This window comes from Chrysemys picta, chromosome 3 (assembly GCF_011386835.1).
Source record: "Chrysemys picta bellii isolate R12L10 chromosome 3, ASM1138683v2, whole genome shotgun sequence".
Taxonomy (NCBI): Eukaryota; Metazoa; Chordata; order Testudines; family Emydidae; genus Chrysemys; species Chrysemys picta.
This window is the reverse complement of record NC_088793.1, coordinates 40,126,090-40,151,164: the sequence shown is the minus strand read 5'-3', so window position 1 is coordinate 40,151,164 and position 25,075 is coordinate 40,126,090. Positions and strand designations below refer to the sequence as shown.

The window sequence follows — 25,075 nt, the reverse complement described above, 5'->3', positions numbered from 1 at the left end:
TCACAACACAGCCCCCCTAATTCACCATAGCTCCTCTTGGATGGTTCCCAGGCAAACTCCCTCTTTTGGCTTCTCCTCTGTCTGCCTACTCTGTTTTTCTGCCTGCAAACACTTAAGACTTGACTTTCTCTTAAAAAGAACAGTCAGATATTGTGGCTGTAGTCTGGGGTTTTCCCTCAAGAGCAAGGAATATACCAGATGTTGGGAAAAGGAAACTATGTCAAGACACAGAGAGGTAGCCTTGTTAGTCTGGATCTGAAAAAAACAAAAGAGAGTCCTGTGGCACCTTTAAGACTAACAGATGTATTGGAGCATAAGCTTTCATGGGTGAATGCCCACTTCGTCGGATGTATCCGACGAAGTGGGCATTCACCCATGAAAGCTTATGCTCCAATACATCTGTTAGTCTTAAAGGTGCCACAGGACTCTCTGTTGCTTATGTCAAGACAGAAGCAGTGTTTGGGAGACCAATCCATACTGCTGCTTCAGCATATGGGCAGAGATTAGCACTCCAAGACTCAAGGCAGGTTGCATTCTTCCTATTTGCATTTGTGTTTTACATCCTCTTTATTGTATTGATCTCCATTTTACAATAAACCTGCACACAGCAAACACACCAAGTGGGATGTCACCAGTGCTGCTAGAGATTATTTTGAGGGATCTTTCATTATTTTATTGCTAGAATGGTAACAAATCAGTTTGAATGAAAAAAAAATCAGGGTAGGAATTCTGCACATTTGTCTGAATATCTTGTCACAGTTATCTAAATGTATCTCCCAGTTTCCATTGACCATTGCCATATGTATATAATATTATTTCTTGTGCTGAGGGCTAACTAAGGCCAGTGTACCACACAAGTTATACCTCATGCTTATTTTAGAAAGCACCTACGATATTCAAATAAATGGTTAGGTTTTCAGTTTATTAAAATAATGATTTGATTAGTCAGTAACAGGGCATTTTGGGAAGGGACATGCAAATATCTTTGTCCATGAACTAGATATTTAGTAACAGGATAGATGCCAGATTTGAATCTTCATGAAATGACCTGGTTATATATGAACAACAGGTGAAACTTAATTTTCATCCTGCTTTTGAACCAATGCAAAAAGGACTAAGCTTTGTATATCCATGAGCGGACATGAACAGTCTTCTAAATCAAGCCTTCTGAACTGATGTCTTCTAAACCAAGACTTCTGGAAAGTCTTGAGAAGTGAGCTACAAACAGAGAATTAAGGATGAAAAAGTCTTTAGATCCTGCTGCTATTTTTTATCTGATCATCTCAGCAATAGAATTATCAGTGGGAGTTGTTGCAAATGGATACATTGTTGCCTTAAATTGTATCGACTGGGCCAAAAGCAGAACATTGTCTTCGTATGATAAGATCATAACCAGTCTGGCCTTCTCCAGATTTTGCCTACAATTCTTGGTGACATTAAACAATATTTCATCTAAGGTATATCAAAATATCTTTGATAGGTTTCAAATACTACAGCCTTACCTAGTTATCTGGATGTTCATAAACCAAGTGAGTCTCTGTTTTGCAAGCTGCCTTTCTGTGTTCTACTGTGTGAAGATTGCCACTTTCAACCAGTCCCTCTTCAGCTGTTTAAAATTGAAAATCTCCAAACTGGTGCCATGGCTGCTTTGGGGCTCTGTGCTTTACTGCTTGGTTACCACAGTTGTTTTACATTGTTCAGCTATTCCTATTGCGTATCCTCTCACAACTCCACAGATCGTCTATCAACAAATAGCACGATGTCAGACAATATAAATAACCTTTTGGAGTTCACTTTTCTGATACACAGTGTAGGATCTATTTTCCCCCTTATCTTATTTATTGCTTCATCTGTTCTGTTAATCATATCCCTTTGGAGACACATCAGGAAAATGAACCTTAATTCAGACCTTAATCAAAATTTCAGGAACCCCAACACGGATGCTCATATGCGTGCTCTTAAATCTGTGGTGTCCTTTTTCATCATCTACAATATTTATTATGTGGCTTCAACATTCCCAATAGGAAACCCATCCTATTTCAACGATGAATGGAAATATACGGTGTGTATATTTATAGCTGCTGCCTACCCTTCTGTACACTCCATTATCTTGATTCTGGGCAACCCCAAATTAAAACTGGCCTCAGCAAATATTCTGAATTCTGCCAATTCCTGTTTCAGAAAGGTTACTTCATAATATCTATTCCTGTTCTTCCAGATCAAAAATGTTCACTACCTTTGTAAAGCATAGTAGTGGAAAAATATTTGATTTTCCCCTTTGTTTCCATATTCTCCAGTCTATTATCCATTTGAAATCTTTCTTAGGGTCCAACTGGAAAAGTTGAATCCCCTTTCAGTGGATTAGAAGCTCCATATGCTTGCAAGACCCTGGCACACATGCGTGGAAATGTGCAGCAAAGCAATCCTGGCCCCTGACATTGAATAGTTGAGGAATAGTTTTTTTTGACAGCAAGGTCTTTGAATAAATTCTCTCTTCCCAGAAACCTGTTTGGGGCAATGTGGAATTCCCCATAGACTGAACACTTGATTGGAAGAGATGTAGTTTCTCCAGTGGACCACCTGACTAAAGAAGAAGAGAGATGGATTTTAAATGGTGGGCTTCTGTAAGCCAAGAGGAGCCACCAGAAATGGAAATCCCAACTGAAGGAATGGAGGCAAGAGGGAGGCGGTGTACTTTTCGAAGACACTGACCAAAGCTAAAGGGCTCTGAAGTGCAATAGGGACTCTGTGGGGGGATTGTATTCAGGACTTTGTTTTTTCATAAATCTGTAAATCTCCTATGCTAAGAGTAAAGTGTGTCATTTAAGCAGTTGCTGTGCAAAGCCTGTGTTCCTTACTTTAGTTGCTATATGTCCCTGAATACTTGAAGTACACAGCAACCACAGCCAAGTGGGACTTGGCAGGTGGGGAGAGGAAGGAATATACATAAACCGTTGGGAAGTCTTGGGAGTGTCAGCATTGGTTTCCGAAGATAGGGCAATTGGACTGTGAATTCCCTCCTCCCAAAGAAAGAGGCCAAACAGGGAATCTTCACCTGTAATTGTACCTAAGAGCCGATACCTCGAGACAGTATCTGGACCCATCTGACTGGAAGCACATGGAATCCAAAAGTTGGGTACGATAAAACATACTGGTGTAAGGAACATGAGCCACAATTCATGTCAGGCCTGGAAACATTTAATTGTTCAGTGCTGAATGAAGTCATTTTAACAAGAAATGCTAAAGCAGTTTTATGTCTTCAGGTTAAAGGGCACAGGGGTTAGCTATAATCTTGTATCTAGGCTGGGACCCTCAGAGTCATTTCCGTAATGTCTTTCCTAAGCAATTGCAATGGGTTTAATGAGTGTAAATGGGGGAGAGTGTAAATAATTAGCTTATAGTCTTTAATTATATTTCACCAAAGAAATGTGATCCTCGTGTCCTTTGGCCTTAGACAAACGTCTGTTACCAAGTTCTCCAACATGGGTTCATGGTTATGAGACATTACCTGTCTCTGTTGAGCCCAGCAGATTTGTCAAGAAAATGATCATTCCTTACTTATGAGCTCAAAAAGCTTGTTTCATCAATCTGGTGCCAGATAATAACAATCTTGTGAGTTAAAGATTACAGAAATAAAGTCGTGAGAATTCTTTTATATGGCAGCTATGATAAGTGGGCTTACAAATTTATCCTAAGTGTAAACTCAGCTGAAAATTGAGAGTGAAAGTTCACAAATTGTCACAATGAGTTGTTATATAAAATTGTTTAAGAACAGCTGGAAGAAAAAGACAGACTGAATTAATTTAAACAGAAAGTGTTTTACTGATACCACTCAAGGATTATGTTAAGATTATGATGAGTAAACAAGAGGAGAAATCAATTAAACAAAATTGTTGTGCTGGAAATTAGGGCTATTGGAGGACAAAATAATGAGAGGATGGACTACTCTGCCCAAAACTCCCTTTTATGCTTCTGAAAAAGAAAAGAATTATTGGAAAAAATTAGTAGAAGAAACAGTTGTCTGACAACAACCATTGCAGCGAGCTTTATCATCTTGGCTTCCATCCCTATCATTCCCTGGTATACTGGACCGTCTTCATCCTAGACCTCAGAGATATCCTGACCAGACCAGGCCAGAGAGGACACAGATGACATTGCTACCTCCATCAGCTTCCAGCTAAATTCTGGATATCATCTGGGAAGTCCCACTTTAATCATCCTCCATCTCCCCACCCCATGTGTCCTTTTCCTTCTATACCTTATTTTTTTTCTTTCCTGTGTCTCTCCTTTACCTTCTGTTTCATAAGAGTCCGGCAAAGCTGGTCAAGGTATATGTTTTGCAACACTGATGTAAACCTGTGTTTGGAAAGAGGCATCTAAAAGCAATGCCAAAACAGCCCAATGCAAGTACAAATTTGCCAGATCTTGGAGTGGCTGATAAGACCATGTGCTGTGCCTTTGTTTTTGCAGCAATGAGGTTCCAAGAGAGAGTCAGCCTCTGAGACAGACGCTGCATTTTCTCTCTTTGCTGTTCTTTTCTTCTGATACACTACAATCTCCCATTTTGTGTGTTTGTTTTGTTTTCTCTTAAAGGAAGCAGGATTACACTTGTATAACAACAACTCCAGCCCATCTTCTCCAGCTAATTTCTTCTCTATTCTATTAAAGGGAAAGAGAACTTGGATTATGGTTTAAATCAAAGCCTTCCTTTAAAATTTACATGTCAGATGCTTTAAACTTTCCCCCCCTCCTTCTTTTATTTTTAATAATAGGTTTGAAAGGATTTTATTTGCCATGGGACTAAGCAGGTTGAGGACACTGTATACCAAACTCCTAATCTTGTTTAATACTGTTTAATGTTGGACCGTTACTGGGATGTGTTAACACCTTTGAGTCTTTGGGCTCACATATCCCATTTAAATTAATACAATATGGAATATGAGGGATGCCCTAATGATCCATCAGCTTATGAGAATATGTGAGCACTTGTATGTCAAAATAGCTTTAATAGCTCCTCAAAAGTAGATACCAGGAACATAAGAACGTCCATACTGGGTCAGACCAAAGATCCATCTTACCCAGTATCCTGTCTTCTGACAGTGGCCAATCGCAGGTGCTTCAGAAGGAATGAACAGAACAGTTAATCATCAAGTGATCCATCCCCTGTCGCCCATTCTCAACTTCTGGAAAATGGAGGCTAGGGACACCATCCCTGACCATCCTGGCTAATAGCCATCGATGGACCTATCCTCCATGATTGACCTATCCTCCATGAGAATATCTCCCACTGATACAGCCAACGCCTCCCATTGGAAGTGGTTTAATGATGTCAACAGGAGAGGTCTCTGCCATTGGCCTAGAGGGCAACGCGGGAGACCTTACAGCGGTGCAGCTGCAGTGGTAGAGCTGTGCCACAGAAGGGTCTCTAGAGTAGAGTCTCAAAAGTGCAACAAGGCTCAAGCAAACTCAAAGGCAAATGTGAGCCATTGGATACTGCTCCCAGGTTAATACCCTATTATCCTTACACTGGTGACTGTCCAAATGAGCGGACTCAGCCCGTGCTATAACAATGAGTACATGTTTGTGTTTGGGTATATGTGAGAATTTCACATTTCAAAGGAAGAAGAGGACATATTTTTGTGGTAGTTTGATATTTTTAATTTACAAATAAATGTTGGCTCTTTGAAGCATGGAATGCTAGATGTAGTCCTAAGGAGATACATCAGTGAATGGAAAACAGTTGAGTGGTCACAGATGCATTATAAAATATTACTTGGATTTGCAACGTATCAGAAATATTTATGACATTTGACAATTTTATATATGGGTAGGTGAAGTCCCCCATTATTATCATTTTGTTGGCTCTTGCTTCCTCTCTGATTTCTCTCAGCACTGTGCAGTGAATTACTTTTTCTTGATCCAGTGGCAGATTGTGTTTCAGCTTGGGATTTGTATCCATATAGACTCTACTAACTGCCCCCAAATCTCTTTTCAACCCCAGAAGCTTTCTCTACCTTTTTCCTGGATCACACTATTCTCACAGCCTACTGCTTGGCTTTATTCTGTTTTGCCTCTGTCTCTCCGCTTTTGTCTGTTCTCAGTTTCTGTGTCCTCTCCCTCCCTCCCTCACCCATGCACACAAACCTGGTCACAATCGCCAGTGGAATCTTCACTCCCACATGGTGCTAATTTCTGGGCAGATTCTATTAGGCTTTGTTTTTGCTGTGGGGTCTCTTAAGTGTTTTTACAACTATTTTAAGTGAAGGGCCTGTTCACACATCATTTTGAATCAGATTTTCTCTCAGTCCAAAACAAGGTTTCACTGAACTCGTAACAATAGCAAATCAACACATCCTGAATTTCTAATAGCAAACCATTGAGCAAATCCATGAAAAATTTGACCAAATAATGAAACAATCAAGAAACATGTGTAATCGGTGTGTGGGTATGCCATGGAAAAAAAAAGCTGTAATTCATATAATTTATCATGATGAGTTATTCCCTCCAGGCCTAGTCACACAGAGCAGTAAGAGGTAGTCTAGTTAAAGAAGAAAAACACTGGCCTGTGTTCAGTAACATTCTGAAAGTGGCACTATGGGGGTCCTCACAACAAATTTTTTGGTGGCCTCAGACGCAACCACGAACTCTTCCTGGTGGCCGCTCTGATAGTTTTTCCTAAAATACTTAAATAGTTTTACGAAAAAAGTCATCTGGTTGTAAGGTCGAGGTGATGGGCATGAGTCAGGGGCTGGAGCCTGGGGTCCTGCTGCATGGCTGGGGGCTGGAGGAGGCAGCAGGGGTCAGGGGCGACGTGGGGAGGTTGGGAGCCTGGAGCCGGAACCCAGAGCTCTGTGGCTGGGGGACAGAGTCAGCCAGAGCTGCTGCCCACTGCCCCAGGGCTGAAGCCCAAATCCCAAGCCCCACCACCCTCAGAAAAGAGGGGAACACACACTGGTCACCTGTTCCTAAAATGTTTGTGACTCCAGAAGGGGGCAGGGACCAACCCTGGCTGGGGGCCCGAGGGAGGGTCTGCTGTTTTCCCCCCCACTCCCCATCACCACCCATGAGACCGTGGACACAAGAAAAGTCCCTGGTGACCATATTCAGCCACGGTGGCTGCATTTGAGAAAGGCTGCCTGTAATATCAATATATTCGCTATTCTGCTGTTCCTATTCCTACTCGTTCAAGGTAATTATAGGAATAATGTGCATATTGTAAATGTAAATATAAATGTACTTAATCCTAAGGTCCTAAATCATTTTTGATTCATTTCTCCCCCAACAAGACAATGTCCCACTCCACAACCTCAATCTTTTTTTAAAGGTTTGAAAGACCAGTCTATATACAGTGTGCACACTATGGATAAGGGATACTGCATTCCCAACAATGCATTGCTCTTCTTCTTGGTCATTTCTCCTGGTATCTCCAGATCTGTGTCAGCTCTGGCTTTGCTTCCCCAATTCTCTTCTACTTCCCAAGCCAGAATCTGCTGCATCACTACGAATTAGCTTGAAAACTAATCCCCTGCTGCTACATTTACATTTCTTGTAATAATACAGATGGCTGTGATTTCATTCGTTAGATGTATAATGGGTAGGGCTGGGTGAATAATTTGTAGAAAAGAATTTGTTCAACGAATTTCACTTTTTTCTGTTCTAGAATTGTCTGCCAGCAGATTACCATTTACTCAATGTTATAGTTATTCAAAATTATTGTTAAAAGTGTTTTTATTTATTTCTATTTAAATCACAAAAAGACATGTCTACAAGGCTCTCGGATCTCTGCATCATTTAACTCCCACTTAAACTGTGAAAATAGGGGATAAATTGGACTTCAGTGATGCATAGGCTATGTCCTGGCCCTCTACACCAGAGTGAATTTCACCCTGAGTGAAGATGAGCTAGCACATTGTTTATTGAAATGAATCATTAGGTTTTTAATTTCTTAGACTAACACTTCAGGGATTCCTGAGCAGGGACATGTAAATATTTATCCATGACCTGTCTGTGATTACAAAATACTTCCTAGATATGCTCCTCCTTGTATTTATCTCCTTGTTATTCATAAACAAGAAATGGAAATAAAAATCTCTCCTTCTTTATCAATCTGTGTGAAAAGGATGGATTTTGTATACCTGTTAGTCAGGTGCATATCTGAGAGCCAGGAGCACTGCCCCTTGCTGTTCTGATCTCAGTCTTCTGGAAAACCACAAAGAAGAGAGCCACAGATTTGAATTAATAATGGAGGCCTTAACTCCAGCTGATACTGTTTATCTGACCATATCAGAAATTGAATTCCTTACAGGGATCACTGTAGATGGATTTAGTTTTTTCTTGACTGTAGCAAAAGCAGAAAACCACTTGTGATATGATCATAGCCAGTAGGACCTTGTTGAGATTTTTGCCTACAATTCACATAAGTGGTGGACAATTTCTTTGTTAAGATATATCCAAAGTGCTATGAAATGACTGATAAATACTACATTTTTTTCAATTTTCTCAATGCTTATACATCAATTAACAATCATTTTGGCATCCTGCCTCTTTGTGTTCTACTGTGCAAAGATTGCTACATTCGACCAAGTCCACCTCATCTAGATAAAGCAGGGGATCTTCAGACTGGTGCCCTGTTTGCTCCTGGGTTCTGTGTTCTACTCCTTGGTTACTCCTTGGTTACTAACATTCCTTTAGTAGCATATTCCCACACCTCGGTGGGTAGTTATTCCGGAAATGACACAATGTCACACAATAACAGGAACTTTATAAGCGTCTGCTTGCTGTTATATGGCCTAGGACCCATATTCCCCCTCGTGGGGTACATTTCACATTAGAAAGGTCCATGGGTTAGGGTGCTTGTGTAGGACCTGGGGAAGAGAGGAAACAGATTGACAGAGCAAGACGGGTACCCAGAAATCACCTACTACAGGACAGGCCCAACAAGGACAATAACAGAACACCACTGGCCATTACATACAGCCCCCAGCTAAAACCTCTCCAGCGCATTATCCACGATCTACAACCTATCCTGGAAAATGATCCCTCACTCTCACAGACCTTGGGAGGCAGGCCAGTCCTCGCTTACAGACAACCCCCCAACCTGAAGCAAATACTCACCAGCAACTACACACCACACCACAGAAACACCAACCCAGGAACCAATCCCTGAAGCAAACCTCGTTTGTGACCATCGCTTATTAGCACAGTAGTGTCCAGGAAATGGACCGCTTGTGTGGATTGATCTAGGCTGAGGTTGATGATGGGATGGAAATTATTGAAATCATGGTGGAATTCCTCAAGGGCTTTTTTTCCATGGGTCCAGATGATGAAGATGTCATCAATGTAGCGCAAATAGAGTAGGGGCATTAGGGGACGAGAGCTAAGGAAGCGTTGTTCTAAATCAGCCATAAAAATGTTGGCATACTGTGGGGCCATGCGGGTACCCATAGCAGTGCCGCTGACTTGAAGGTATATATTGTCCCCAAATGTGAAATAGTTGTGGGTGAGGACAAAGTCACAAAGTTCAGCCACCAGGTTAGCTGTGACATTATCGGGGATACTGTTCCTGATAGCTTGTAGTCCATCTTTGTGTGGAATATTGGTGTAGAGTGCTTCTACGTCCATAGTGGCCAGGATGGTGTTTTCTGGAAGATCACCGATGGATTGTAGTTTCCTCAGGAAGTCAGTGGTGTCTCGAAGATAGCTGGGAGTGCTGGTAGTGTAGGGTCTGAGGAGAGAGTCCACATAACCAGACAAGCCTGATGTTAGGGTGCCAATGCCTGAGATGATGGGGCGTCCAGGATTTCCAGGTTTATGGATCTTGGGTAGCAAATAGAATACCCCTGGTCGGGGTTCTAGGCATGTGTCTGTACAGATTTGTTCCTGTGCTTTGTCAGGGAGTTTCTTTAGCAGATGGTGTAGTTTCTTTAGGTAATCCTCAGTGGGATCAGAGGATAATGGTCTGTAGAATGTGGTGTTAGAGAGCTGTCTGGCAGCCTCTTGGTCATATTCCAATTTATTCATGATGATGACAGACCTCCTTTGTCAGCCTTTTTGATTATGATGTCAGGGTTGTTTCTGAGGTTGTAGATGGCGTTGTGTTCAGCATGGCTGAGGTTATGGGGCAAGTGATGTTGCTTTTCCACAATTTCAGCCTTTGCACGTTGACGGAAGCAATCTATGTAGAAATCCAGTCTGTTGTTTCGACCGTCCGGAGGAGTCCATGCAGAATCCCTTTTTTTTGTAGTTCTGGTAGGGGGGATTCTATGGGTTAGTATGCTGTTCAGAGGTATGTTGGAAATATTCTTTGAGTCGGAGATGTCGAAAGTAGGATTCTAGGTCACCGCAGAACTGTATCATGTTCGTGGGTCTGGAGGGACAAAAGGAGAGGCCCCGAGATAGGATAGACTCTTCTGCTGGGCTAAGAGTATAGCTGGAAAGATTAACAATATTGCTGGGTGGGTTAAGGGAACTACTAGTGTGGCTCCTTGTGGCATGTAGCAGTTTAGATAGTTTAGTGTCCTTTTTCCTTTGTAGAGAGGCAAAGTTTGTCTTGTAATTGGCTTGTCTAGTTTTTGTAAAGGCTATCCATGAGGAAGTTTGTGTGGAAGGTTGTTTTTTTATGAGAGTATCCAGTTTTGAGAGCTCATTCTTAATCTTTCCCTGTTTGCTGTATAGGATGCTGATCAGCTGGTTTCGCAGTTTCTTTGAGAGTGTGTGACACAGTCTCTCAGCATAGTCTGTGTGATATGTAGATTGTAATGGATTTTTTACCTTTAGTCCTTTTGGTATGATGTCCATCTGCTTGCATTTGGAAAGGAAGATGATGTCTGTCTGTATCTGTACGAGTTTTTTCATAAAGTTGATGGATTTCCACTCCATACGGCTAAATGCAGTGCCTTGCATAATGACAGGTTTCAGAGTAACAGCCGTGTTAGTCTGTATCTGCAAAAAGAACAGGAGTACTTGTGGCACCTTAGAGACTAACAAATTTATTAGAGCATAAGCTTTCGTGGGCTACTGCCCACTTTAACCTGTCTGGCCATTCAATGACAGACCTGCGGGTGGCTATCTTACAACAGAAAAACTTCAAAAACAGACTCCAACGAGAGACTGCTGAGCTGGAATTGACGTGCAAACTAGATACAATCAACTCAGGATTGAATAAGGACTGGGAATGGCTGAGCCATTATAAACATTGAATCTATCTCCCCTTGTAAGTATTCTCACACTTCTTATCAAACTGTCTGTACTGGGCTAGCTTGATTATCACTTCAAAAAAAATTTTTTCTCTTACTTAATTGGCTTCTCAGAGTTGGTAAGACAACTCCCACCTGTTCATGCTCTCTGTATGTGTGTATATATATATATCTCCTCAATATATGTTCCACTCTATATGCATCCGAAGAAGTGGGCAGTAGCCCACGAAAGCTTATGCTCTAATAAATTTGTTAGTCTCTAAGATACCACAAGTACTCCTGTTCTTTTTGCGGATACAGACTAACACGGCTGCTACTCTGAAACCTGTCATTAAAGACTATGGCCAGAACAAATTCAGTTTAGTTCTCTTTTACTCACGTATGGATGGTATCATCCATTCTATTATGTTACTCGGAAACTATATGAGGACAATAGGGCTATGATTACGTGGGTCATCCAGTTTACCCATTTTAAATATTGGCAAAACATTAGCTTTCTTGCAGTCTTCTGAAACTTCCCCAGTGTTCCAAGACTTATTGAATATCAAATATAAAGGGTCCAGAGAGCTCCTCAACCACCAATTTTAAAACTTTTGGAAGCAAGTTATCCAGACCTGCTGTTTAAAAAATGTCTAGTTTCAGTAGCTGCTGTAAGTAATGGACTTATGTATTAATTTGGGAGGGCCTTGCGTGTACAAGGGGCAGCATGAAAGAAAGTGCAGAGAAGCTGACAAACCTTGACACTTCTTAACAGTATACGCAAGATTGTACCCTTGCATCTAGCCCTGTGCGAAGAGTGGCAAATAGCTGTGTCATGCTAGGAGTACCTCGGGAAAGAATTTTGTCCCATTTTCCCTTGCCTTGTTCTTGGAGTGAGTATGTTTTAAGATTCCCATACCAGGTTCAATAAACTCTCCCCTATCATGCTTTGACACAGCTCCTTTGACCCACTTGTTAGCACGACAGAGTCCATTTCCTACCCCCTCTCCATATTTTGAAGGAGAAGGAAGAAATATTTCTCTAGCAGATTGATTTTTAAAAAAATAATTCAATTCAATTGTAGACCAGAGAAGAGAGATGGATTAGTGAGTAGGAAACAGATACGGTGGTTAAAGATGCTTGATAATTTATCACTTGGCTTGGAAATGTATCACATATACATGATCTGTATTTGGTATAAAGAGAAATATCTGGGATTGCATGTATGTAGTATGTTCAAAAATAGACCCCAAACCTGTAAATACTTACACATATTCTTAACTTTACACATGTGAGGCATCGGTCAATGAGACTACTTGAATAATTTAGAACATTTGTGTGTTTGAAGCACCCTGATTATATATGGGATTATTTTTTGTTCCATCCGCAGTGTGACTATATCACCTTGCAGATGACCTTTGATTTATAATATAGCTGTACATTAGGCACATTTAAATGTATATGTCTGAGCTATGTGAATGAGTGAAAGTGATGAAAATCCCTGATGAACATTCCATTTCACAAAAAATTGGATATGCAGATGATCTTGCCATGACAATCAGAGCACCAAGCCTCCATGGCACTGAGAAAGCATTAACTGAGGACCTCCAAATAATGGAACAATATTTCCAGAAATGGAGGCTCAAACCAAACCCTGGAAAAACAATAGTAAGTGCATTTCATTTTGATAATAGGAGTGCCAAAAACACATTGAAAGTAGCTTTTGGTGGTAAAAACATGTGTGACATGATTACACTCCAGCATGCCCAGCAATGAAACTCGATCAAACCCTCACTTTCCACGATTAGGTTGAGAAGGTAGCTGCAAAGATAAAAAACAGAGGCAACATACTTCGGAAAATAGCAGGGACAACGTAGGGTGCATTGGCATCAATGCCGCGAACATCTCTAATGGCACTTGTATATAAAGTAACTGAATATTGTTCACCGGTATGTAACAGATACAGATATGCAACTTGTTGACTCCCAGGTGAATACAGTGATGAGGTATATCACTGAAACCCTTAAGTCAACTCAAACACCATGGCTAGCTGTTCTATCATCATACCCCCGATGATACGCCCAACTGCTGCGATACTCTGCAAAGCTCAGTGAATCAAGGAAAACAAATGTCTTCCTATCCACCAAGACCTCGAAAATGCCCCCCACCCAATGTTTTAAGTCACACAAGCCTTTCTGGGAACATTCACTTAGCCTCATGCAATCAGGATATGATCAGAAAGAGATTGGAAAGCAGATTGGGCTAAACAAGACTTTAAAAATAAGCACTTTGTGCTGGTTCCCACTCAGAACGTTACTGGGTTTGACCTTCACAGACATCTTGGTCAATTCTGAACCAAATTCAAAACAACCGTGGTAGATGCAGACATCTAATGCACGAATGGAAAATCAAGGACTCCCCACCGCAAAAGTGTGGCTCCCACAACAAACCATCAAACATATCACCACTTCCTGCCCAATTTATAAATATGAAGGAGTCATCACTGCTATAAATTCTGACAGTCCAGATGTAGCTATCTGGCTTGATCAACTTCAGGTAAAATTGTAGTTGCTGCTCTACGCCAGCCATACAAAAGAAGAAGATGGAGCTACAAGTTGGTATTTTTGATGTCTGATTCCAAGGGTGAAATCCTGGATCCATTCAAGATAATGGCAAAATACAGGCCACAGTTTCATCCTAGGCATATTTGGTATTCTCAGTCAAAATAGGATAAGGCGCTGTGACTTCTGACTGCATTTACACAGAGCATCTGTGCTAGAAGAACATTTTTAGCAAGAAATTCCATTGGAGTAGTTTAACAGAAACCAGGTAGTTGGAGGATGGATAAAGTTCCATCTATTAGTCGGCCCTTGTTAAAATGAGAGCTTATGAATCGTGAATTCTCAGCATGGAGAGTGTAATGGATTCGTATAGGTTTGTATATATCTGTATCAGGCTGCAAAGTCTTATTTTGTTTTGTGTATGCCATTTTTAAAAAAAAATTCTCTATGTCCTTTGCTTTTGCCCTATAGTCTTCATCTTAAGCTGGGATACCCTGGAGCTGTCAGGAGAAATCATTATACCTAGAAGAAGAGTAAACAATGGGAAAGCCATCAAGAGTCAACAAACCCAATAGTCCTCCATTCAGATGGGTCCTCCCTAGAACAGCAGGCTGGATGCAGTTCCAGGAATTCTCTTTTCAAAGGTTAGATGGGGGTAGGTGGGCAAGAGTGTGGACTTAACCAATCGGTTGTACTCACAGAAGAGGGTAAGATTGTTCTATTTAAATTCAGATCTTCTTGAGCAGAAGGACTCTCTCATTGGCCATCAACTGGAAGACTGAGGAGGAGTGGGATGCAGGAGTGACGTGACACCTTAAAAGGACACTCAAAAGGTACTCATAGTGGTGAGGACACTGGAGGGGAATGAGTTTTATATGCGGGTGTTTTGTTATTTTTGCCTCAATCTGTAAATCTTAATGCTTTGTCTATAAGTAAAGTGTGTCTAGTTTAAAAGTTCCTTTGCAAAGTTTGTGTGTTATTTGTTTTAACTGCCAGGCGTTTATTTAGGAGATGATGTACTGCAAACTAGGTTTCTGTGATCGGGTATGCAAATCACACTAGGCAAGAAGGGTTTAATGAGAGCCTGTGGCTTCACTCAGTCCTCCTATGATATACCTGACGTAGTGTCAAGCCTGGAGGACGGAGCTTAAAGGCCTGGGCTTGGCTCAGTTGGGGGCTGGTTGGGAAAAAAGGCAGATTGCTGGCCCCCATTTGAAGAGAGAAGTCTGGTTGGAGCCAGGAAGCAGAGTTGGATGGATGCAGACGGAGCCTACCTGTTTGCAACCACAAGTGCAAGACAGTTATGTACAAAAGCTGGAGGAAGTGAATCTGCCAAGATTTTCTGTACTGACAGAGAAGCCTGCAGGGAGCAGGAAGACTCCTGATGAGCCAGGGACTGTCCTGCCAGGGGAGTAGAGACAACTCTCCTGAAGCAGAACCAGCAGGGTGACAGAAAGTGCTAAGCAGCTCTGCAGTGAGCCTGCGTAAGAGGCTGAGAGAGAAAGATGCCAATACACAATGAGCCTGGGAAGAGCCTGTGGGAAAGGCCTAAGAAAGATCAGGTTAGGAAGAGATCCAGGGAAGCAGCAAGGGGTCTGCATTGACAGGTCTTGGCTGGTTATGAAAGGATCCCTGGAGCAGAAACCAGAGTAGAAGTACCCAAGAAGGTGATATGGAAATACCCCTGACACAAGGGGAGAGTCCTGTGTTGGGCTGAAGACCAACCGTGACGTTGGCGGTCTATTGATTATTGCACTCTTATTTTACCCCAAAAGAGATGGGTCTATATTTGATCTGGTTGTAAGGCCAAGATGCAAGAAGCAGAACTGCAGGGCCAGAGTAGCTGTCAGCAGGGGTCCTGCTAAACGACAGCCAGCCACAGGAAGAGCAATAAACAATGAGCCACTCTTATAACTGCCCATTAAAGCGGAGATGTCCGGAGGTTGTGCTTAGTCCTTAGGGAAGACTTGTGGAGAGAGGGGGTCGGAACTGATCAGAGGGCAGAGGGCAGCTGAACCACAGGGTCCCGCCTGCTAAGAAGGGAGAACTAGATGGTGGGCGTGGCAGAGGTCTGCATCTCAGGAGCATGTCAGAAAGGCCAGATTTAAAGATGGGGTCTGGACACTGCTCAGACCCAGTGGGTTTAAAAGCAAGTGGGATCCAAAGGTTGGATCCTGTACAATAGCCTGGTGCCCAGCGATAAGCAGGAGCTCAGCCAGGGCTGAACCAGAGTATTGATGTGGTAAGTCATATTTGGTTTCTGGATGGATAACTTGTGTCTCTCTCACTGACATGCCCTGAATATTAGAGCAGGACGAAGTATTGTATTAATTAGAAACAATTGACTTTTCAGATTTGGTACATTTTTGTGTTTATGAATTGTCCATAAACTAAACATGATTTTTCATCAGATCACAACTACTCCTGTCTCTTTCCTGACTATTTGGATACATTATGCACCTCCTACCAGGGAACAGAACCAGTACTGTTCCTGTGACCAACCACAATGAGACAACTCAACCTGAATTTCTAATAGAGTGTCATAGAGTAAGTGACAAGAGAAAAATTGCATTAAATAATGAATACAGTAAAAAAAATGTGATATAGGTTAAGCTACACATGGGCCAAAGGCAGGGGTGGCCAACCTGAGCCTGAGAAGGAGCTAGAATTTACCAGTGTACATTGCCAAAGAGCCACAGTAGTATGTCTGCAGCCCACCATCTGCTCCCCCCCGCAGTTCCCAGCATGTCCCGCCCACCCGCAGCCCTGCCGATCAGTACGTCCCGCTCCCTTCCCACACCTCCCGATCACCGGTTTTGTGGCATGCAGGAGGATCTGGGGAGGAGAGAGGGCATAACAAGGTCAACTGAGGGGATGGGAAGGGCTGCAGTGGGGTCAGGGCCTGTGGCAGAGTCAAGGGTTGAGTAGTGAGCACCCCCCGGCACATTGGAAAGTTGGCCCTGTAACTCCAGCCCCAGAGTCAGTGCCTATAAAAGGAGCCGCATATTAACTTCTAAAGAGCCTCATGTGGCTCCGGAGCCACAGGTTGGCCACCCCAGTTACTGTCCAACATTAAAAAGGGTTGAACAAAATTCGGGGTTGGTACACAGAGACCTCAGCCTGCTTAGTACCATGGCAAACACATCATAAAAAAGCCTTTTAACCTTTAATTAAAGATACAGAAAAGAAGGAAACAGAATTATTTGCCACTCTAAGACCTGGCAAACTTGTATTAGCATCAGGCTGTTTAGAGCATGGCTTTTGGTTGTTTCGTTCTGGTCACAGGCTTACAGCAGTGTTGCAAAATGTCTAGTCTTGGCCAGCTAAGCCAGAATCTTATTAGATGGAAGGAAAAAGGAATGGTATAATGGGGTGGGATGGGGTAGAGTCACAGAAGACAGTGAGGATGACAATAATGATAATGGAGTTTGCTCCAGTAGCCAATTTTTTCTCACAAAGTCTCTTTCTTTGAAGACCCACAAAGGGATTAGTGGATGGAATAGCTCATCCCTCATTATTCTGTCTATTAGTTAGGCCTAATTTCTGACACACTAATTTTGGTTCACTTACTTTCTTACCTACCAAGCATGATCCGAACATCGTCCTTGAGTTATATCAATAGGCCTTTTTAGTTGGCCCAATTCACTTTGTCTCCCTTTTGTACCTTTTCCCATCAACATTTGTTGTTGTGGGTTATTGTGACATCTTAGGAACTGTCACACTTTTTACAGTTGATATCACAATTAGGGTAAATTTTTAGGTGCAATTATATTTTCAAATTGAGAGATATTCTGTTAGAATGTTTTGATCTTCTTTATTATTACTACTATTTCATTCTATTACCATAGTGACTTGGAGCCTCTAGCCAAGGAACTGGACACCATTGTGCTAGGTGTTCAGTCCATGCACAAAAGAACTTTAAATAAGGAATCTGGGGGAGACGGGAGCAGCTCATGTAATCTCCATGCCTGATTTTAACATTCAGTGGGAGAAAAATCAAGTAAGAAAGGATACGGCAATGGAGAAAGGAACAACAGAGGGCAGGAAACTGAACATCAAGAGGAAAGACAGTAAAAGTCAGGTAGGTGATACTGACAGTAGAATGACTGTAACTAATCTAACGAGGAATCTGGGTGAAGAGCAGCAGAAACAAGTGAGATGTCTGTACACCAATCCAAGAATCCTGGGTAACAAAATGGAGGAGCTAGAACTACTGGAACTAGACCTAATTAAAATAGTCATTTAGGCTGAGTTTTTGCATGACATTTGAAATGATTAAATCATCTGTAACTGTAAATAAATGATGTGGCATCTGTACTACTTAGAATGTTACTTTGTTTTATTCATTAAAATTTCTTTCTATAGGCCAATTACTTATTGAATGTAGGCAAACAAATTAATAGAATAAAGAACTTGTGTCTCCATATTTAGAGGTGTCCTCTCTGGTGATCAGTTCACTTAAGTCTGCCTTTGGGGTGTCATTTTCCCAGGTGCAGAGGGACCAAGCAAGATCCACTGCAGCACCTAAGTGCTGGAGGGAGGCTGCACAGGGAAGAGGCAAGGAAAAGCAATGTGGCTGCAGAGTCTGCTAACTTCAAATTAGCTATCTTGTAAGGCTCCCCCAGGAGTGGACCAATGCAGGTTGGATGAGGAGGCTTGTAATGGGGGTCACTCAACTCAAGAGCATTTCCTCCTGGCCAGGCATGGCCTAGCAGTTCTCTTCCCATATGATTCCCCTGGCCCATGGTCACTCCATTGCTATATTGGTCTCTCTTCCTGTAATTCACAGTGTTCCCTCTTTGCAACTTAGCCCTCTGGCTAGGTCACTATATGGTCTCCCCTTCCAGAGTATCAAAGTCTCAATAGACCAGCTGTCCAGATGACACCTTCAACAGACCTGTGCCATATCCCAGTGGCTGGTAGGGGAGCCCAGGCCATCCCTCTATAATGGATTCCAACCCAGAGATCCTATGACCAGCTATCTCCCTCCTTGCTCCCTCCCTGGGCTTCTTCCTACCTTGCCTTCTCAGGCTTTCTTTCTTCACAATTCCTCTGGGGTTGGCCTTTCTTCCAGGTCTAGGATTCCAGGGCTCATTCTGCCTCCTGAGTTTCCTCCTTCCACTTCTCTGCTCCCAGCAAGCGACTACATACTCTCTCCCACTGCAAACCCACTGCTACTACCAACTTTCTCCCTTTATATTCCTTACATGGCTTCTCCCCTAGTTGGGCTTTATCAGCAATTAGTGTTTATAAATTCCTGTCCTTCCCTTCAGATGCAATGGTGAAGCTTAGTTGGCCTCTTCTTGATCACCTTCACCTCTATTGGGCTGGTGTGGGGTGGACGCCGCATAACTGGGCCATTGAAATCTGGATCAAGTGGCACAAAGGTCCAAATACAGGTTGTTGAAGGATAATGACCTCTATTCCAGCCACTGCTTAGTTCCTGTGCAAAGACCATTGATTTGGTCAGTCTGCGAGGAGATGGGAATCTTACCTTTACTGAGGATCATATTATTGCCTATTGTTCAAGGCATTTGTCTTTTGACAGTGAACACAGAACAGGAACACAGAACAACATTATCTTCAAGATTCCTGTTCACACATAGTCCCAGAGGGCATCTGTTTCTGAGTAGTCAGAATTTCAACTTTACTTTCTATGATAATTCGCAACAGAAATGTTACTATAAGAATTATTGTCATCCATTCAGAGAAGACAGACAATACCACTTCTCTGAACCATCATAACGAAGCAATGCCTTCCAAACTTTGAATAAAAGATCATAAAGTGAGTGTAGCATTAAGAATGTCATTAAGTAATTCTATTAAATAATAAGTAGGGCTGTCGATTAATCGCAATTAACTCATGTGATTATCTCAAAGAAAATAATCGCGATTAGTCACAGTTTTAATTGCATTGTTAAACAATAGAAGTCCAATTGAAATTTATTAAATATTTTGGATGTTTTTCTACATTTTCATATATATTGTATTCTGTGTTCTGAAATCAAAGTGTATATTATTTTTGATGACAAATATTTGCACTATAAAAATGATAAACAAACGGAATGGTGTTTTTCAATTCACCTCATGCAAGTACTGAAGTGCAATCTCTTTATCGTGAAAGTGCAAATTAGAAATGTAGATTTTTTTTTTGTTACATAACTGCACTCAAAACCAAAACAATGTAAAGCTTCAGAGCCTACAAGTCCACACAGTTCTACTTTTGTTCAACCAGTTGCTAAGACAAACAAGTTGGTTTACATTTGCAGGAGATAATGCTGCCCTCTTCTTATTTATAATGTCACCAGAAAGTGAGAAGAGGCATTTGCATGGCACTTTTGTAGCCGGCATTGCAAGATATTTACGTGCGAGATATGCTAAACATTCATATACTCCTTCATGCTTTGGCCACCACCATGCCAGAGGACATACTTCCATGCTGATGATGCTCATTAAGAAAATAACATGTTAATTAAATTTGTGACTGAACTCCTTGGGGGAGAACTGTATGTCCCCTTTTCTGTTTTACACACTTCTGCCATATATTTCATGTTATAGCATTTTCAGATGATGACCCAGTACATGTTGTGCATTTTAAGAACACTTTCACTGCAGATTTGACAAAATGCAAGGAAGGTATCAATGTGAGATTTCTGTAGATAGCTACAGCACTTGATCCAAGGTATAAGAATCTGCAGTGCCATCCAAAATCTGAGATGGATGATGTGTGGAACATGCTTTCGGAACTCTAAAAAGAGCAACACTCTGATGCGGAAACTACAGAACCCGAACCACCAAAAAAAGAAAACCAACCTTTTGCTGGTGGCATCTGACTCAGATGATGAAAATGAACATGCGTCAGTCAGCCCTGCTTTGGATTGTTATCACGCAGAATCCGTCATTAGAATGGACGCATGTTGCCTGGAATGGTGGTTGAAGCATGAAAGTTGAAATATATGTATCTTTAGGTTGTTCTCACTTTCAGTTGACATTCTAAACAAGAAGTGGGTAGCATTATCTCCTGCAAATATAAACAAACTTGTTTGTTTGAGTGATTGGCTAAACAGGAAATAGGACTGAGTGGACTTCCCGGCTCTAAATTTTACATTGTTTTATTTTTGAAGGCAGGTTTTTTTTTTTACATAATTCACACAGTTCAACTTTCATTAAAAAGAGAAATTTACTATAGTACGTGTATTAAGTGAATTGAAAAATACTATTTCTTTTGTTTTTTACAGTGCACATACTTGTATCAAAAAATAAATATAAAATGAATACTGTATACTTTGTATTCTGTGTTGTACTTGAAATCAATATATTTGAAAATGTAGAAAACATTCAAAAATATTTAAAATACATGTTATTCTATTATTGTTTAACAGTGTGATTAATTGCAATTATTTTTTTAATTGCGTGATTAATCACAATTAATTTAATTAATTCACTTGACAGCCCTAATAATAAATAACTGTTTAAAAAATCATAATCTGTTCATGGGCATTCCCAAAAGGAAAAAATTGTGCAGATTGTATAATTAATATGAACTCTCTCCAGTCATCCCGTCACACTTCTTGGCCTATCTCTCAGACATCTGCCCCTAGATGTCTCACAGTCAGTTAAGACTTAATACAGCCAAAACTGAACGTAAAAACCTCTTACCCAAACCTTCACTGCTACTCCTTTTTTTCTTTCCATGAAGGCAACACCTTTGTACATGCCACTCAACCCTACAATCTGAGTGCCATCTTTTGCTTCTTTTTCTTCTTAGCTCACACGTCCTAACCATATCCAAGTCTTGTTGTTTCCTACATGGCAACTTACATGCAAAAGGATTTCCTTTTGTAGCTATCTTGATTCTCCTAGGGTAATGTAAGATATTTGGGTCTTTTTTTGTAGTTTCCTGTCATTCAGAAAATAGACTTTATTGCAACAATACTGGTTTAACAAAGAAATGATTACACTATTTGTAATTAGGGTGGGATTATTTTGGCTTGAATAAAAGGATACACAGAAGGAAAAAGCCCAGAGATACTTTGGGTGCTCACAGGGTAAAAATTGTTTCTTTAGGACAGATGCGAATTTCACATGGATACTGTTACAACAAGTAACAAGAGTTGCACCTGGATGAAAGACATGAAAAATGAATACAAGATAAAAGCTATTCAGTAGGATTCTGCTGTTTTCTGAGGGTAAAGTTGCTACAAGACACACTTATGTCAGCCAACCATTTATATTTTATACAACACAAACACAAAACTTGGTGCTGTTTTTTGACGTCTTGTTTGGTCCTTTTTGATTATGTATTTAATATTTGTCAGGTTTGTAAAACTCATGACAGGAACCTAAAATCAGTCTTGTAAACTTAAAAGAGAGAAATGAGAGGACTGCACTTTGGGCTGGCTGTGACATTTGGATGAGGGAATAAGTTGGTTTGGGGAACTTAAAATGGGTGCAGGGGTTACAGGGACTTGTGACTAACAAGTTCTATACCTTTGACATGTACAGAATAATGAAAATATAGGACTGGAAGGGACCCATCATGCTTTACTGAGACAATTAAGAATTACTTTTTGTCCATCTCTTTCTCTGCCTTACCTATTATAGTACTGTAAGCACTTAGGACAAAGAATGTCTTTGTATCGACAACCACAAACCCTGTGCAACACTGATCCTAACTGGGACACTACTGTGATATAACTATTGATCAGCAATAAGAGTACAGCTGTAACAGGATCTGGCATGGGTCTGTCACAGGTTCTCTTTATATGGATGAATGCAAATCACAAAAAGAATTTTGTTAACAAGATTAAAATCTGAATGCACCTGGATTGATGACAAGGACCCTGAATGTAGGAGAGGATGGATTTGTCAAACATATTCTCCTTCTTCATTAAATTGTCCTTATGGGAGCTCTATTCTTTTTATTTTATTTTAATAGTTTGGGGAAACTTGCAGACAGTTATTTTGGGGAGATGGAGTAGAAGAGGTTTAGATTCCTCACCCACTCACTTCCTGCCCTCCCTCAAGCAAGGGATTCCTCTGAAGAGTAATTATATTTGTGTTGTTTTTGCCTAGGGGTATGCCCAGTTCCCTCAGTTTTAAAACTTTTTTTCCCTTGAGGGGGCCCATTACTATCAACGAGAGCCATTGTAGCTGTCTTTATTGTCTAGAAGAGCCTAACGTCCTTTCCAGGTGTAAACTCTGTGGAGTTTGTGAGTAGGTTGAGGAAGATATGCAAAACCACTGCACCACAGGTCCCTTCCCTTCATCTCCTCAATATGAGGAGTCGTTTGAGAAAGGAGAGTAGATGAGGAAGCAATACCAATGAATATATCTTCCTTCTTGCCTGATGAGGTGATAATACTTCCTACATCTTCCTACAAAAATGACTTCAGGCAGTTTCTAAACTTAAAATCAGTGGCGGACATTTGCAAATTCCATTAGCGGAAGTACAGGAAATGCAGCATAAACTGATAGACATACTCCATGAAACTTCTTCAGGGAGAATAGCTTTAGCAGTAAAAAAAAAGCCTTGCTTGAATAAGCTAAAAAAATATGGCAAAGCCCATCATCAATACTATCGATATGTAAAAAGGGAAAACAATAAATATTATGTGCCTCTGAAAGGGTCAGAATATTTATTTACACACCTGACACAGAATTCACAGGTAATGGATGCTGTAATTGAGCACAGTAAACAACATCATTCCACATAGAAACCTCATGAAAAGGACTATAAACATCTGGCCTTATTTGGGCAAAAGAATTATTCCTCAGCCTCATAACATTTTAGAGTGGTGAATTATGAAGCTCTCATTGCCAAATACAATTAAATCAACTATAATAAGTTCATATCTTCTGTTGAACAATGGCGTCAGGAGCAAACAGAGTAATTCCAGGCCATTTGTACAAGGGTCATGTTACTGATAAGGCTTGATTACAAGCCTTGTTGGATACAGTGGATACACAATCCCATTCAATGACAACAGCAATAGAGTGTGCCATGTAACCTGGATGCAAAACTCTGGAATCCTATCAGAGGGGTAGCCGTATTAGTCTGTATCCACAAAAACAATGAGGAGTCCGGTGGCACCTTGTTAAGTTTGCAAATGAATTGTAGCTCTGCAGTTTCTCCTTGAAGTCTGTTTCTGAAGTTTTTTTTGTTGAAGTATGGCTACTTTTAAATCTACTATAGAATGTCCAGGGAAATTGAAATGTTCTTCTACTGGCTTTTGTATGTTACCATTCCTGAGGTCTGATTTGTGTCCATTTATTCTTTTACATAGAGACTGTCAGGTTTGGCCAATGTACATGGCAGAGAGGCATTGCTTGCACATGATGGCATATGTGCAGGTGAATGAGCACTGATGGTGAAGCTCATATAATTGGGTCCTCTAATGGTGTTGCTAGAGTAGATATGGGGACTTGGTAGGCAACGGGGTTTGTTACAGGGATAGGATCCTGGGCTAGTGTTTCTGTGATGTGGTGTGTAGTTGCTGGTATTTGCTTCAGGTTGGGGGGCTTTCTGTAAGTGAGGCCTGGCTCACAAGGTTTGTGAGAGTGAGGGATCATTTTCCAGGCTAGGTTGTGGATCACTGATGATGTGCTGGAGAGGTTTTAGCTGGGGGCTGTACGTGATGGCCAGTGGCATTCTGTTATTTTCCTTGTTGGGCCTGTCCTGTAGTAGGTGACTTCTGAGTACCCATCTTGCTCTGTCAATCTGTTTCCTCACTTCCCCAGGTGGGTATTGTTACCAGATGTGCCCATTACTTTGGGGTATGTTCATTTATTCGGGTTACTTCTCTGGGGAACGGGGTTCTGTAATCCTGTCAACGTACTGCTTATGTCACTTGTGTTTACATATGGAGCTCTACTTTTCCCTTCTGCAAGTCCTCTCCCAATGGAGCTATCTTGCAGGACCTAGGGTCCCTAGGGCTGGGTTACTCCCACCCCAGAACTGGATGAACACCCACACGTACATTAACAGAGCAAGTCTGAGCGGACCGGGTCAATCAGCACTGTCAAACTGACCCCTTATATGTCTCTGGACTCACTGGGCTGGAGGAAGCAGCACTTTCAAGCTGTCTCTCCTTATATGCCCCTAGGCTCCATGGACTGGGCCAAAGCAGCACTTTAACCGAGATAACCGAGAGGTCTGCTGCTTGCCAGGAGCTAGGATACACGATGTGACGGAGAGACTGCCGAGACTCATCAAGCCCTCGGATCGCTACCCCTTCCTGCTTCTCCACGTGGGCACCAATGATACTGCCAAGAATGACCTTGAGCGGATCACTGCAGACTACGTGGCTCTGGGAAGAAGGATAAAGGAGTTTGAGGCGC

The 25,075-nt window shown here is 41.4% G+C and overlaps 1 protein-coding gene across 1 annotated transcript; it reads left to right on the top strand.

Annotated features, from left to right (window-relative positions):
• Positions 1-1,238: 1,238 nt before the first annotated feature.
• LOC101947275 (taste receptor type 2 member 7-like) lies at positions 1,239-2,197 on the top strand. Its single transcript, XM_005289712.1, has 2 exons — positions 1,239-1,457; positions 1,550-2,197. The coding sequence occupies exons 1-2, from the start codon at positions 1,239-1,241 to the stop codon at positions 2,195-2,197; spliced, it is 867 nt and encodes a 288-aa protein (XP_005289769.1).
• The last annotated feature ends 22,878 nt before the right edge of the window (positions 2,198-25,075 follow it).

Coding starts and splice junctions, on each gene's coding strand:
- LOC101947275 (XM_005289712.1), top strand. CDS start 1,239: ATGAAAAAGTCTTTAGATCCTGCTGCTATTTTTTATCTGATCATCTCA. Junction 1,458..1,549: donor TAAACAATATTTCATCTAAG/GTATATCAAAAT, acceptor CTGTTTTGCAAG/CTGCCTTTCTGTGTTCTACT.